General features: G+C 44.8%; 1 protein-coding gene across 1 annotated transcript in view; it reads left to right on the top strand.

Moving 5' to 3' along the window:
• Positions 1 to 9,464, top strand: part of LOC139262075 (methylsterol monooxygenase 1-like) — a 29,919-nt gene extending 20,455 nt beyond the window's left edge. Inside the window, exon 5 of the mRNA XM_070877230.1 lies at positions 8,658 to 9,464. Within this exon, the coding sequence (XP_070733331.1) occupies positions 8,658 to 8,856 (199 nt within the window). The 3' untranslated portion in view covers positions 8,857 to 9,464. The remainder of the gene's footprint in view (positions 1 to 8,657) is intronic.
• The last annotated feature ends 6,171 nt before the right edge of the window (positions 9,465 to 15,635 follow it).

Genomic DNA, 15,635 nt, shown 5'->3' with positions numbered 1-15,635 from the left:
GCCTTGGTCTCCCTGGAGCCATGTCTCCGTGATGCTAATTACATCATATCCGTTAACTGCTATCTGCGCAGTTAATTCGTCCACCTTATTCCGAATACTCCTCGCATTGAGGCACAGAGCCTTCAGGCTTGTCTTTTTAACACACTTTGCCCCTTTAGGATTTTGCTGTAATGTGGCCCTTTTTGCTTTTTGCCTTGGGTTTCTCTGCCCTCCACTTTTACTTTTCTTCTTTCTATCTTTTACTTCTGCCCCCATTCTACTTTCCTCTGTCTCCCTGCATAGGTTCCCATCCACCTGCCATGTTAGTTTAACCCCTCCCCAACAGCACTAGCAAACACTTCCCCCTAGGACATTGGTTCCGGTCCTGTCCAGGTGCAGACCGTCCGGTTTGTACTGGTCCCACCTCCCCCAGAACCGGTTCCAACGTTCCAGGAATTTGAATCCCTCCCTTCTGCACCACTTCTCAAGCCAAGTATTCATCGGAGCTATCCTGTGATTCCTAATCTGACTAGCACATGGCACTGGTAGCAATCCTGCGATTACTACTTTTGAGGTCCTACTTTTTAATTTAGCTCCTAGCTCCCTAAATTCATCTTGTAGGACCTCATCCTGTTTTTTATCTATATGCACCACGACAACTGGCTGTTTACCCTCCCCCCTCAAAATGTCCTGCACTCGCTCCGAGACATCGTTGACCCTTGCACCAGGGAGGCAGCATACCATCCTGGAGTCTCGGTTGAGGCCGCAGAAACGTCTTTCTATTCCTCTTACAATAGAATCCCCTATCACTATAGCTCTCCCACTCTTTTTCCAGCCCTCCTGTGCAGCAGAGCCACCCATGGTGCCATGGACTTGGCTGCTGCTGCCCTCCCCTAATGAGTCATCCCCCTCAACAGTACCCAAAATGGTGTATCTGTTTTGCAAGGGGATGACCGCAGGGGATCCCTGCACTACCTTCCTTCCACTGCTCTTCCTGTTGGTCACCCATCCCCTATCTGGCTGTGTAACCTTTGCCTGTGGTAAGACCAACTCACTAAACGTGCTATTCACGTCATTCTCAGCATCGTGGATGCTCCAGAGTGAATCCACCCGCAGCGCCAGTGCCGCAATGTGGTCTGTCAGGAGCTGCAGCTGGATACACTTCCCGCATATGTAGTCGTCAGGGACACTGGAAGCGTCCCTGACTTCCAAAATAGCACAGAAGGAGCATAACACGTGTCCGAGCTCTCCTGCCATGACTTAACCCCTAGATTGACTTAACCCCTAGATGAACTTAATTTGGCAACAATAATGCTAAACGTTACTTACTGATAAAGAAAAAGATGAACTACTCACCAATCACTTACCCCCTTGGCTGTCACGTCACCTTTCGATTTCTTTCTACTTTTTTGCCTTCTTGCTGCAGCTGCACCGTCTGGCCTCCCCACTCACCACGCTACTCCCCGGACTCCCCGCTGGGCCTTTTGTAGGCCTCTCCGACCTGCTCCACCTCCCGGCTCACCACGCTTTATGCTAAAAATCCCATCAGTTTGGCTACCTGTTACTTTACATCTCAAATGGTTAGGTGAAAAGTCAGGTGAGACAGCTCAGAGTTATTACGGCACAGAAGGAGGCCATTCGAGTCCATGTCGGCTATCTCTAGAACAATCCAGTCTGTCCTATTCCCCTGCTATATCCCTGTAGCCCGGCAAGTTTATTTCCCTCAAGTGCCTACCCAATTTCCTTTTGAAATCATTGATCGTTTCCGCTTTCACCACCCTCATCGGCAGCGCGTTCCAGTCATTACTACTAGCTGTGTAAAAAATGTTCATCCTCGCATCCCCCTGAATCTCTTGCCCAAAACCTTAAATCGGTGTCCCCTAGTCCTTGTACCATCAGTTAATGGGAACAACCTTTGTCTGTTTATCTCATCCAAATCTGTCATAATTTTGTACAACTCTATTAAATCTCCCTTCAACCTCCTTTGCTCCAAGAAGAACAACCCAGCTTCTCCAACCTAACCTTGTAGCTAAAATCCCTCATCCCTGGAACCATTCTGGTAAATCTCCTCTGCACCCTCTCGAGGACCTTCACATCCTTCCTAATGTGTGGTAACCAGAACTGGATGCAATACTCTAGTTGTGGCCTAACCAGAGCTTTATAAAGGTTCATCATAACTTCCTTGCTTTTCTACTCTATACCTCTATTTTGAAGCCCAAGATCCCATATGCTTTGCTAACTGCACTCTCAATATATCATGCCACCTTCAAAGAGCTATGCACATGAACCCCTAGGTCCCTCTGTCCCTGCACACTCTTTAGAACTGTGCCATTAAGTCTATATTGCCTCTTCCTATCTCTTCTGCCCAAATGCATCATCTCACACTTCTCCATTAAATTCCTCAGCCACTTGTCTGTCCATTCTGCTAGCCTATCTATGTCCTTTTGCAGTCAGTTGGTATCATCCTCACTGTTTGACACATCTCCAAGTTTGGTATCATTCGAAAATGTTTAAATTTTACTCTCTATTCAAATATCCAAGTCATTTATAGATATATATCAAAAAAAGCAGTGGTCCTTAGCACTGTACCTTGAGGAACACTACAGTCTGAAAAACAAGCATTTACCATGACTCGCTGTTTTCTGTCATTAAGCCAATTTCTTATCCAAGCTGACACTGACCCTCCTGTTCCATGAGTCTCAATTTTCTTAACCAGCCTTTTAAGTGGTACTTTGTTAAGCGCTTTCTTAAAATCCATATAGATAATATCCACTGCATTCCCTGCATTGACCTTCTCTGTTACTTCATCAAAAAATTCAATTAGATTAGTAAAACACGATCAGCCTTTTACAAATCCATGCTGGCTCTCCTTAATTAACTGAAACCTCTCCAAGTACCTGTTAAATTTCTTCCTGATTATTGTTTCTAAAACCTTACCCACCACTGATGTTAAACTGGCCGTCCTGTAGTTACTAGGATTGTCCTGTACCCTTTCTTGAACAAGGGCATCACATTTGCCACTTTCCAATCCTCTGGCACCTCCCCCCGCATCTAGGGAAGATTATGGCAAATCCTTCCGCTATCTCCACCCCCACTTCCCTTAGCAACCTGGGATGCGGACCAGGCGACTTATCCACTCTAAGCATAGCCAGCCTTTCCAGTACATCCTGCCTATTAATTTTCACCCCATCCATTACCTCTACCATCTCCGCTTCTACCGATATTTTTCAGAATTGTCTTCCTTAGTAAACATTGATACAAAGTACTCATTAAGTATTCCAGCCTTGCCCTGCGCCTCTAAGTATATATCACCACCTTTGTCCCTAATAGGTCCCACCCCGCCTCTTACTACCCCTTTACTATTTACATGCCGGTAAAAGATTTTTGGGTTTCCTTTTATGTTAACCTAAGACCAGTTAGCCTAACATCTGTGGTTGGGAAAATGTTGGAGTCCATTATTAAAGAAGCAGTGGTAGGACATTTGGAAAAGCAAAACTCGGTCAGGCAGAATCAGCATGGATTTATGAAAGGGAAGTCATGTTTGACAAATTTGCTGGAGTTCTTTGAGGATGTAACAAACAGGGTGGATAAAGGGGAACCAGTGGACGTGGTGTATTTGGACTTCCAGAAGGCATTTGACAAGGTGCCACGTAAAAGATTACTGCACCAGATAAAAGGTCACGGGGTTGGGGGTAATATATTAGCATGGATAGAGGATTGGCTAACTAACCGAGAACAGAGAGTCGGGATAAATGGTTCATTCTCTGGTTGGCAACCAGTGACTCGTGGAGTGCTGCAGGGATTAGTGCAGGGACCCCAACTATTTACAATCTACATTAACGACTTGGAAAAAGGGACTGAGTGTAACGTAGCCAAGTTTGCTGACGATACAAAGATGGGAGGAAAAGCAATGTGTGAGGAGGACACACAAAATATGCAAAAGGACATAGACAGGCTAAGTGAGTGGGCAAAAATTTGGCAGATGGAGTATAATGTTGGAAAGTGTGAGGTCATGTACTTTGGCAGAAAAAAAATCAAAGAGCAAGTTATTATTTAAATGGAGAAAGATTGCAAAGTGCCGCAGTACAGCAGGACCTGGGGGTACTTATGCATGAAACACAAAAGGATAGTATGCAGGTACAGCAAGTGATCAAGAAGGCCGATGGTATCTTGGCCTTTATTGCAAAGGGGATGGAGTATAAAAGCAGGGAAGTCTTGCTACAGCTATACAAGGTATTGGTGAGGCCACACCTGGAATACTGCGTGCAGTTTTGGTTTCCATATTACAAAAGATATACTTGCTTTGGAGGCAGTTCAGAGAAGGTTCACTAGGTTGATTCTGGGTATGAGGGGGTTGACTTATGAGGAAAGGTTGAGTTGATTGGGCCTTTACTCATTGGAATTCAGAAGCATGAGAGGTGATCTTATTGAAACGTATAAGATTATGAGGGGGCTTGACAAGGTGGATGCAGTGAGGATGTTTCCACTGATGGGGGAGACTAGAATTAGAGGGTATTAGAATAAGGGGCTGCCCATTTAAAACAGAGATGAGGAGGAATTTCTTCTGAGGGTTGTAAATCTGTGGAATTCGCTGCCTCAGAGAGCTGTGGAAGCTGGAACATTGAATAAATTTAAGACAGAAATAGACAGTTTCTTAAACGATAAGGGGTTATGGGGAGCGGGCGGGGAAGTGGAGCTGAGATCAGCCATGGTCTTATTGAATGGCGGAGCAGGATCGAGGGACCGAATGGCCTGCTCCTATTTCTTATGTTCTTATTTTGTTCTTAATCGCCATTCTATTCTTATATTCTCTCTTTGCCAGTCTTATTTTCCTTTGCCTTCTAAACTTATTGTATTTGGCCTGGTTCTCACTTGAAAAATTCACCTGACATGTATCAAGTGCCCTCTTGTTTTGTTTCATCATATTCTCTATCTCCCTCATCATCCAAGGGGCCCTGACTTTGGTTCCTTTACCTTTCCTTCTTGTTGGAATGTACCTAGCCTGCACCTGAAACATCTCCTCCTTAAAAATCACACATTGTTCCGTTAGTTTTTCCTGTCAATCTTTGGTTCCATTTTACCCTGGTTATCCCATTGAAGTTAGCCCTCTTCCAATTTAGAAGCTAGGGTGTAAATGACATATTACTGGATACAGTAAACTATTCTTGAGCAGTTGTACTGTTTTTTTTGTAAAAACAAAATCCACCAGCTGATCAATGTTTTGATATAGCAGTTTAATATAATTAAGATACTACGATGTCCTTAATCTCCAGACAGACTAGTCACAGAATCTACATTTTCATATAGTAGAATATGGTTGAGCTTTCTACAGAAATTGGCCTTGGTACTGCAGAATTCTAAAGATCTTTGTTTTAACTAATCTCAGAAGAGCATCCCTCTCAGTCCTGTGTCAGTATGTAGTTTCAATTTTCCACACAAGCCATCCAATTGCTTGTAAGAAAGTGGCTCTGCTGCGAAACGAGAAAGCAGCTAGAAAAGGAGTGAAATGCTTAGTAGTTACCACCAGGTAAAAGCAAGATTGTGAGTCCCTGTAGTAAGAACAGCAGCAACAGATGAGTGTGTGACTGGAATGAGGAGGAGAATTGGTACAGTATCCCCTTGCGATTTGGTGGAGAGCAATTAGAGTGCTGGGGGAACATGAGAAGTGGGGAGTGCTATAGCCAGGTGTCATGCAAAGAAATGGAAGTTGGAGGGCCTTGTACTCATCCTTGCTGTCCGGGTGAGGTCAATGAAATGCATTCAGCACTGAACCCATGCCTGGTAGTATTGTGGATATTAAAAATATCTGGAGGCTCACTGCTTCTTGCACATAAGCAATTGTCCCAGGAGCTGTTGCACCATGTCTGAGAGTATGAGCACCGCATGCTGCAGTCTACCTTGGAGCGTGAGGTCACTGCTGCGGCTGTTGCAGACGTGCTCTGCAGAGGTCTTTCAGCCTTGATTGAACCTCAAAACGCTGGGGGTCATGGATAGATGGGGGCCTGATTGCGTTGATGATCTCTAGCCTGTGCTCCCGAAGATCAGTGGGAGTGATGAGAGCAGCCTATGGGAGTGGCTGGTGCAACGGAGCAGCACATTTTGCTCTCAGGATAACAGCATGTTTGTTTTCTCACCACCCTCTCAACCAATGCCTGCCACGTTGACAGAAAGTCAGCTGGGCCCTCTCCGGCCCGAGCTAGAAAGTTGATGATCACGAGCATTTGAAGGGCCCTCGTCTGCTCATCCATCATGCATGCCAAAGCCACTGGGCGGCACCTCATGTGAGTGGCAGCATCGGCAAGAAGTTGCTTAAAAAAATAGGCTAACACATATGCAAAAATATGATCTGGTTTATGTGTCATCCATTTAAAAACAAATCAATGCTTTTGACTTTGCAACTTTGTCTACAGTGTGGTTCCATAGTAGGACCTGAGCCGGCAATGCTCGGTGTCATGGATATGAAGGTTGGTCAGAGGTTGGAGGTTCTTTATTGCAGGGTGGAAGGATTAGTAGGGGGTGATATTGAGGAGTATCAATGCAGTGATTGAGGGGTACAGTGAGTGGAAGTAGTAGTTCAGATGGAGCAGTGGACAATCAACTGCTCACGAATAGCTCTGCCTGCAGACTGGTGCTGTTGCCCTCGCTGGATCAAACAGTTTCCACGCCCGCCACCGTACCGAAAAGGCTCTCATAGTTACAAATGACATCCTTTGTGACTGTGACAAAGGCAAACTATCCCTCCTCGTCCTTCTAGACTTGCCTGTAGCCTTTGACATGGTTGACCAATCCATCCTCCAACGTCATCAAGCTGGGCGTTGCTGCACTCGCCTGGTTCCATTCTTATTTATCTCATCGTAGCCAGAGAATCACCTGCAACGGCTTCTCTTCCCGCTCCTGCATCGTTACCTCTGGTGTCCCCCAAGGATAGATCCTTGGTCGCCTCCTATTTCTCATCTACATGTTGCCCCTTGGCGACATCATCCGGAAACACAACGTCGGATGCCACATGTACGCTGATAACACCCAGCTCTACCTCACTATCACTTCTCTTGATTCCTCCACGGTCTCCAAATTGTCAGACTGCTTGTCCGACATCCAGTTCAGGATGAGCAAAAATTTTCTCCAGTTGAATATTGGGATGACTGAAGCCATTGTTTTCGGTCCCCGCCACAAACTCTGTTCCCGAGCCATGGACTCCATCCTTCTTCCCAACTCCTGTCTGAGGCTGAACCACACTGTTCGCAACCTTGGTGTCATATTTGACCCTGAAATGAGCTTTCGACCACAAATCTGCAACATAACTAAGACTGCCTATTTCCACCTCCGTAACATCGCTCGTCTCCACCCTTGCCTCAGCTCATCTGCTGCTGTAACCCTCATCCATGCCTTTATTACCTTTAGACTTGACTATTCCAAAGCACTCCTGGTTGGCCTCCCACATTCTATCCATGGTAAACTTGAGGTCATCCAAAACTCGGCTGCCCGTGTCCTAACTCTCTCCAAGTCCCGCTCACCCATCACCCCTATGCTTGCTGACCTACATTGGCTCTCAGTTAAGCAATGCCTTGATTTCAAAATTCTCGTCCTTGTTTTCAAGTCTCTCCATGGCCTCGCCCCTCCCTATCTCTGTAATCTCCCACAATCCCCTGAGATATCTGCGCTCCTCTAATTCTGCTCCCTTGATCATCCCTGATTATAATCGCTCAACCATTGATGGCCGTGCCTTCTGTTGCCTAGGTCCCAAGCTCTGGAATTCTCGGCCTAATTCTCTCTGCCTCTCTACACCTCTTTCCTCCTTTAAGGCGCTCCTTAAAATCTACCTCTTTGACCAAGCTTTTGATCACCTGCCCTAATTTCCCCTGAAATGGCTCGGTGTCAAATTCTTTGTCTCATAATACTCCTGTGAAACGCCTTGGGCTGTTTTAATACATTAAAGGCGCTATATAAATACAAGTTGTTGGTGCATTATGAATGTGTCATGACAGCTGCCAAGAACCGCCGCACAGACCTGCACAATTCGGGGGTGGTGATCGCTCACCAGCTGAACATTGATGGAATTGTAGCTTTTCCTGTTCATTTAAGGCTTCTGACTATGACGCCTCAGTGATCTGCCAAGTCCCGGGAAAAGTGATGGCAAGAGGGATCAGAGTGAGAATGGGCCAGTAAGTGCAGCACTCTGATTTTAGGGCCACTACTGCCCCGGTTCTTGCCGGGTGCACAGAGTTAAAATTGACCCTATGGAATGTTTTACCACAAGTGGTTATTGAAGCTGAGTTGATCAAGACTATGGGGAAAGAGCAGGGAAATGGGAATATAGTTGTTGGGGCTAATTTGCCACTTCACTGGGTGGTAAGCTAGCAGGGCAGATTGCCTGCCCTTTATAGAATGCGCCTGAGTTTCATTCCATTGATTTCAGTGGATCGAAAACTGGACGGGTGAAAAACTACACCAGGTGACAGCCATTAGCTATAGTAGGGGAGCTAGCATGGACATGATGGGCCAATCAGCCTCATAGTTCTGTGATTCTATAAATTACCCTATACAATACAGAAAAATAAAATGTTGCAAACAAAGAAGCAATATTATGATAAAGACTATATTCCATAATGAAAGTGTAATGTACACATGTATGAGAGAAGCTCGTCACTTGTTAATTGTTTTGTATTCTATATTCTCAGTGGTTATGATGTCCCCCTGAATCCTCTGCACCTGATTCCATTTTATGGTGGTTCCCGTTTCCATGACTTTCATCATATGAACTTTGTTGGAAATTACTCTTCGACCTTCACTTGGTGGGACAAGCTGTTTGCAACAGACTCTCAGTTCCAGGCGTACAGTGATAAATTGAAGGAGAACGAAATGAAAAAGGACAAATAGGAGATGCACAAAACCAACAACATAAAAACTTAACAGTTTTATACCAAATTATTACTATAACAAGGAAATCAGAAATCTAATCGGCTGAACTGTTTCATATATTGATACTCTTAATGACTTCTGATGTTGCAAGTTTATTTAACTACAGTCTTTTAACAGATAAAATATTCTAAACTTTTCTCATGGAGTTCAACTGAGAAAATGGCAGTGTTAACTATACACTCATACAAACAGAATGCCAATGTTTCTCAAGACCTATATATTGTATTTCCTGTACCAAATGCACACATTTAATTTTGTTATTCATTGCAAATTACTTAAAAATTTTAAACTAATAATCTTAAAGTTCTTTCTCATTGTAAAAGGGTTTTGGGAACCAGTTTTGTGATTATTTGTGGTAATGAAACTTTCATATGAATTGGCCCTGTTATTTTTGTGATGTATTTTCCTCTACAATCTTTGTTATATATTGTAGAATCAATAATTGTAGCAGCATGTGTGTTTGCTAACATGTTGTTATGCCCTACAGTGTACAGATATTAATTGCCTTTGAGGGTTGCAGTGCTGGAAGAATGGCCCGGAAGTAATGAAAGTCTTTTTCAAGCATCCATACTGTTTATGGTTTCTCTGTCATTTTTGAAACGTAGCATAATATATAACCAGACATTTCCAATCAATATTAATTTAATTACACACTTGGTTACAGTCACACAACACTCTGGATTTTATTAGTACCTTGCAGGGTAATAGTTCTATTTGGATATGCCATTTGATTCAAGGTTTAGTTATTGGCTGCACTATTCTCAAGAATTGTGGCCGACATAACCTGTACTGTGTAATTCTGTTCTTCGAGCTCTGCTCTATTAGTAAACAACATCTCTGATAGTAATCACAATGTTTAGTTAGTGAATATAAATCTGATATGATTTACTCAGTATTAAAATACTGAAGTACCATTTTTGCAAAATGGATCACACTTAGTTCAGATGATCGAATTTGTTTGCAGTTCATTTTCAGCAGATAATTTCTGAACTGCTGTGAGATGATGAAGGATACGATCCCTTAACCAGCAATACCCACTTTCTGTGTCGAGATCATTGTGGCACATTAGTGTTAAATAAAAGCAGTTATGAAAAAGCTATGGGGAGAAATCAACCCACTAAATTGAAGTCGCAGTAGATAATTGCAAATGAGAGATTAGGAGATCTCATTAGAAAAAGATTGAAAATGCTAACTGAAAGATTGGAGGTTGTATGTATAATCTAACTTTGAGCTTGTTTTAGAATAAGTTAATATGAAGATTATAAAGGGGGGAAAAAAAAGACTTACATTTATATAATGGCTTTCACAACTACCGGATGGTCCCAAAGCGCTTTACAGCCAATGAAGCACTTAAAAAAAAAAAAAATTTAAAAAAAGTGTAGTAACTGTTGTAATGTAGGAAACGCGGCAGCCAATTTGCATACAGCACGCTCCCACAAATAGCAATGTGATAATGACCAGATAATCTGTGTTAGTGATGTTGGTTGAGGAATAAATATTGGCCAGGGGATAATTCCCATGTTCTTCAAAATAGTGCCATGAGATCTTTCACCTGAAAGAGCAGACAAGGCCGTGGTTAATGCCTCATCTGAAAGACGGCACCTCCGACATTGCAGCGCTCCCTCGGTATTGCACTGGAGTATCAGCCTAGATTTTTGTGCCCAAGTCTCTGGAGTGAGACTTGAACCCACAACCTTCTGACTCAGGCAAAGGTACTACCAACTGAGCAATAGCATTAACATAAAGGTTGAAAATGTTCAGTGGACCACTATGACATACATAAAGCTTAAAAAGGGTTTCTGTGTATAATTTGACTTTTTTTTTTTACAGGTGCATGTCGTTATGACTGGGAGGAATGGGTAGGCACTTAATGGCCTGTTCTGAGATTGAAAACTGTTTTAGGGACCAGTGTTAAAATAATCAGACTGCTGGTTCAGTGAAAGAGCAGAGTGTCAGAATAAAATGACTTGAATCCAGTTGATTATGATTTTATGTTGTCTGTAATGACAGGAAAATTAATTCCATTAATAATTCTGCTATTGTTTTATTATTTACCTCCCCACAAGCACTCGCATTCATGTTGCACCATAAATGCTATATTGGACCTGAATTTAAATTGTATTCATGGCAGTAAACTGCGTGTATGCCTCATAAAGTGATGTAAATACTTCTCGGTGTCACTTGTAAAAAAACGTCATACTTTGCGAGTTCTTAGCACAGTCAAGCAATCAGGTTGTGGAGGACAAAATAAATGGGATGTTATGTTGTATTTTGTATTTCTGTGGCTGTCAACAGTGCCCATAGTTTGAAATGTTAGTGTTTTTTGTGGTGGAGAGGTATATGGATTTAGATTTTCTTTTCAGAAAATGACCCCAAGACAAAATATTGTTCCAGATGAGAAGATATTTAATAATGCAGAAGTCTTTATTTAAAAAGAAATAGCCATCATTCCCCTCCCCATCAAAACTTCTGCCATCAAACCCCCCTTCTCAAAAAGTCAGGCCCAGTTTCTTTTCCAACTGGTGCTCCATCTCTAACTACTTTCTTCTTTTAGGTCCTTGAGCATCTTGCTGCCATCCAGTTTAATGCTCACTTTACCTTCTCTGTTTGAATCCCTCCAGTCTGCCCTTTCACCTGCCGCAATACTGAGACTAATTTGTTCACAATCGCCAACAACATTCTTTGCAACTTTGGTGGGCCAACTCTGCTTGACCTTTTGACATTTAAGAGTCAATCAGCCCATCCTTTTCCACTACATCTCTTATGGTCTACCCTCACCCATCTCACTCCTACTTGTCCCAATGAGGCTAGCACATCCCAGTTCCTTGCTGAGGATGAACTAGATAATGTGGAGTTTGTGTCTTGATTGATTCTGAGCTAAGTTTCAAACTCCAGACAACTTGTCCATCATCAAAACTGCTTCTGCAATATTGTCTTCTGTCACTTACCTCATCACTGCTGCTGCAAATGTCCCCGAGACTCAACTTCTCCAATGCTTTCCTCGCTTGCCTAGTGTGCTGCACTTTTACACAAACACCAACCTATTCAAAACTCCACTCCTAACACCCATCATCCCCAATATCCATAAATCCCCAATACATCAAACTCTCTGCCATCACCTACTCTTACCTGTGCAACTTCCTTCAGCCCTACATCTCACTCCATGCTCTGCTCCTTTGTGGCCCCTTGTGTAACTATACTCCATTTGTGGCAAAGCTTTCTGTTGTCTTGGAATTACTTTTTGGAATTCTCTTTCCACATCTCCACCTTCTCACTTCATTCATTGCCTTTTTTAAAAAAAAATCATCAATATCCACCTATTGGACAATGCTGTCAGTCAAATCTCTACTCTTCTATTCTTTCTCTGAAGTGCCTTGGAGCATGTTCTATATTTAAAAGTGAGAGAGGAATGCAAGTTTTGCCATTCCTCCAATCAAAATAAAAGTGATGATTTTAGTGCGCTACAAGATGCAGTGAACTTTGCTCTATATTTAAATCTATATTTCAAGACATGTTTGGGTTTTCATGGAATCTAATAAAAGGGAAGACCATTGTCCATCTCACCAGGGCAACTGTGTCATTGGGGTTGGGTTTAAGGGTGGGGACTTTCCTCTGCTGGAACCTGCCATATCCTTTGTCTTAAAGATCGAGCGCAAGATTGATGCTTTGAATGAGAAGAGAAATACCAACCTTCTGAAGGACAAAAGTGGGCCCACTAGGGTATCCAAGCTGGCATAGCCTGTGTAAAGTCTTTACACAATACCACAAATCCACACGAGGCACATTCTATGGACAAGGTCACTCCATGTCCTGAACCTTTATTCACCAGACCAAGAAGTGATGACCCTGTGTGGAACCTCCCTTTTTATATACCTGAATGACCAGGTGAGTGTCTCCCACAAGTTCACCCCCTGTGGTCAAGGTGTGCATTTCTTACATATATACAGTATTGCAGTGTTGTTACATAAAGGTTACATACATTTCGAGTAAGCATCAACCATAATGAGAAACATTTTTCCCATGAACTGGCCCGCGTAGTCTACGTGACCATGGCTTGGTGGGCCATGGGCTGAGCGGGGCCTCCCTGGGGGCATTACCTAGCTGGGCACATATAGTGCACCTGCGAACACACTGTTCCAGGTCTGAATCAATTCCCAGCCACCACACATGTGACTGGGCAATGGCCTTCATCAGCCTGGGTGCTCGCTGTGGAGTTCCCTGATGAATGCTTCCCTGCCCCTCTGGGGCATGACTACCCGGCTGCCCCATAGTAGGTAGTTGGCTTGGATGGAGAGCTCATCCATCCGTCTGTGAAATAGTCTGACCTCCTCAGGGCATGCTCCATCTGCGGGCGCCCAATCCCCAGTCAGGACACATTTCTTAATCAGGGATAGGAGGGGATCTCTGTTGGTCCAGATTTTGATCTGGCGGGCTGTGATGGGGGAGCCTGCGCTGCCAAAGGCATCGACAGCCATGACCATCTCAGCGCTTTGCTCCGCTGCCCCCTCAGTGGTGGCCAGTGGAAGCCTGCTGAGCGCGTTAGCGCAATTTTCGGTGCCGGGTGGTGTAATCATACGCAGCGAGCGTGAGAGCCCATCGCTGTATGCGAGCTGACGCATTGGCATTGACAGCCTTGCTGTCTGACAGCAGGGATGTTAACGGCTTGTGGTCCGTTTCTAATTCGAACCTCCTGCCAAAAATGTACTGATGCATCTTTTTCACCACATGGACACATGCGAGTGCTTTCCTCTCAACCATCCCATATCCCCGTTCAGCTTGAGAGAGCGACCTGGAGGCATAAGCCACAGGTTGTAGTTGGCCCTCAGTGTTACCCTGCTGCAACACGCACCCAACCCCATAGGACGATGCATCACGTCAGAACCAATTTCTTACGGGGTCATACAGGGTTAACAACTTATTTGAACAAAGTAGGTTCCACGCCCGATTGAAAGCCCGTTCCTGACAGTGTCCCCAAAACTAATCGCAACCTTTATGCAGAGCACGTGTAGCGGCTCCAACAATGTGCTTAAGTTCGGCAGAAAGTTCCCGAAATAGTTCAAGAGTTCCAGAAATGAATGCAACTCCGATGGGTTGCAGGGCCTGGGCTCTCGTCGAATCGCCTCTGTTTTGGATTCGGTGGGCCGAATCCCGTCTGCAGGAGCCCTCCTGCCCAGAAACTCGACCTCGGGAGCCACACACTTAGACTTCTTGAGTCGCAGGCCTACCCGGTCCAGTTGGCGTAGCACCTCCTCCAGGTTGTGGAGGTGTTCCTCGGTGTCACGACTGGTGAAGAGGATGTCGTCCTGGAATACGATTGTTCCAGGAATGGACTTGAGCAGGCTTTCCATGTTTCTTTGGCATTCGATCAGCGGCCGCGATTTTTCAAACGGACACCTGTTGTAAACAAACAGTCCCTTGTGCGTGGTGATGGTGGTAAATAGTTTAGATTCATCGGCTAGTTCTTGGGTCATGTAGGCTGAAGTGAGGTCCAACTTGTTGAACAGCTTGCTGCCTGCCAACGTGGCAAAAAGGTCCTCCGCTCTCGGGAACGGATATTGGTCTTGTAGGGACACCCGGTTGCTAGTGGCCTTGTAGTCGTCGCAGATCCTGACTGAGCCATCCGCTTTTAGGACGGGAATGATGGGACTTGCCCAGTTGCTTAATTCAACAGGCGAGATGATGCCCTCTCTCAGCAACTGGTCCAACTCGCTCTCAATTTTCTCCCGCATCACATATGGCACAGCTCTGGCTTTATGGTGCACTGGTCTGGCATCCGGGGTGATGCTTATCACTACTTTGGTACCTTTGAACGTCCCGACGCCTGGTTGAAATAGTGACTCAAATTGCTGTAGGATCTGTGAGCATGAACTTCGCTCCATAGATGACATGGCGTGCACATCTCCTCATTTCCAGTTCATCTCAGCTAACCTGCTCCTCCCCAACAGTGCGGGACCATTGCCCGGGACAATCCAGAGCGGCAGCCGATTCACAAATCAATTGTGTGTGACCGCCAACATTGCACTGCCTAGCACTGGAATGATTTCTTTGGTGTACGTCCGTAATTGCGTCTCAATGCATTCTAGTTTGGGTCTACTGGCTTTGAGTGGCCACAGCTTTTTGAATTGTTGAACACTCATGAGTGACTGGCTGGCCCCCGTGTCCAGCTCCATGCGTACAGGGATGCCGTTTAATAGGACTTTCATCATCATAGGTGGCGTTTTGGTATATGAGCTGTGAATGTTTGCCACATGAACCCGCTGAACTTCAGCATCCATTGATTTGCCCCAAGCATCATCCTGCCTTGCAGACCCCTCATCTGGTTTGCCCGCCTCGTATATTAGCCTGGTTACAGGCTTTCTGCACATTCTGGCTAAATGGCCACTGAGGTTACAATTTCTGCAGACGAACTTTTGAAACCTGCCAGTCCTGGCAGCATGTCTGCCCCCACACCTCCAGCATGAACTGAGATTCCCATTGTTGTGAACAAAAGAGCTGTTACAAGGCATTCCTCGCTGATTGTCCCTTTGACTGCTCTTGAGCACCCTGTTAGTGGGTGTCAATGGCCCCATCCCGGGCCGCATTGTCCACTGGGGTGGGGCGCAAATGTCCGTTCAGCCTGCCATTGTCTCTGTTGGAGACTTACTCGGGTCTATTGCTGCCTGGGGTGTGTCGAACTGCCCTCGCCTGCATGCGGGGCTCTGTGTCGTGTTTATGATATTGACTCCCTGATCCATCGC

This window comes from Pristiophorus japonicus, chromosome 4, assembly GCF_044704955.1.
Source record: "Pristiophorus japonicus isolate sPriJap1 chromosome 4, sPriJap1.hap1, whole genome shotgun sequence".
NCBI lineage: Eukaryota > Metazoa > Chordata > Chondrichthyes > Pristiophoridae > Pristiophorus > Pristiophorus japonicus.
This window is presented reverse-complemented; position numbering and strand designations above follow the sequence as displayed.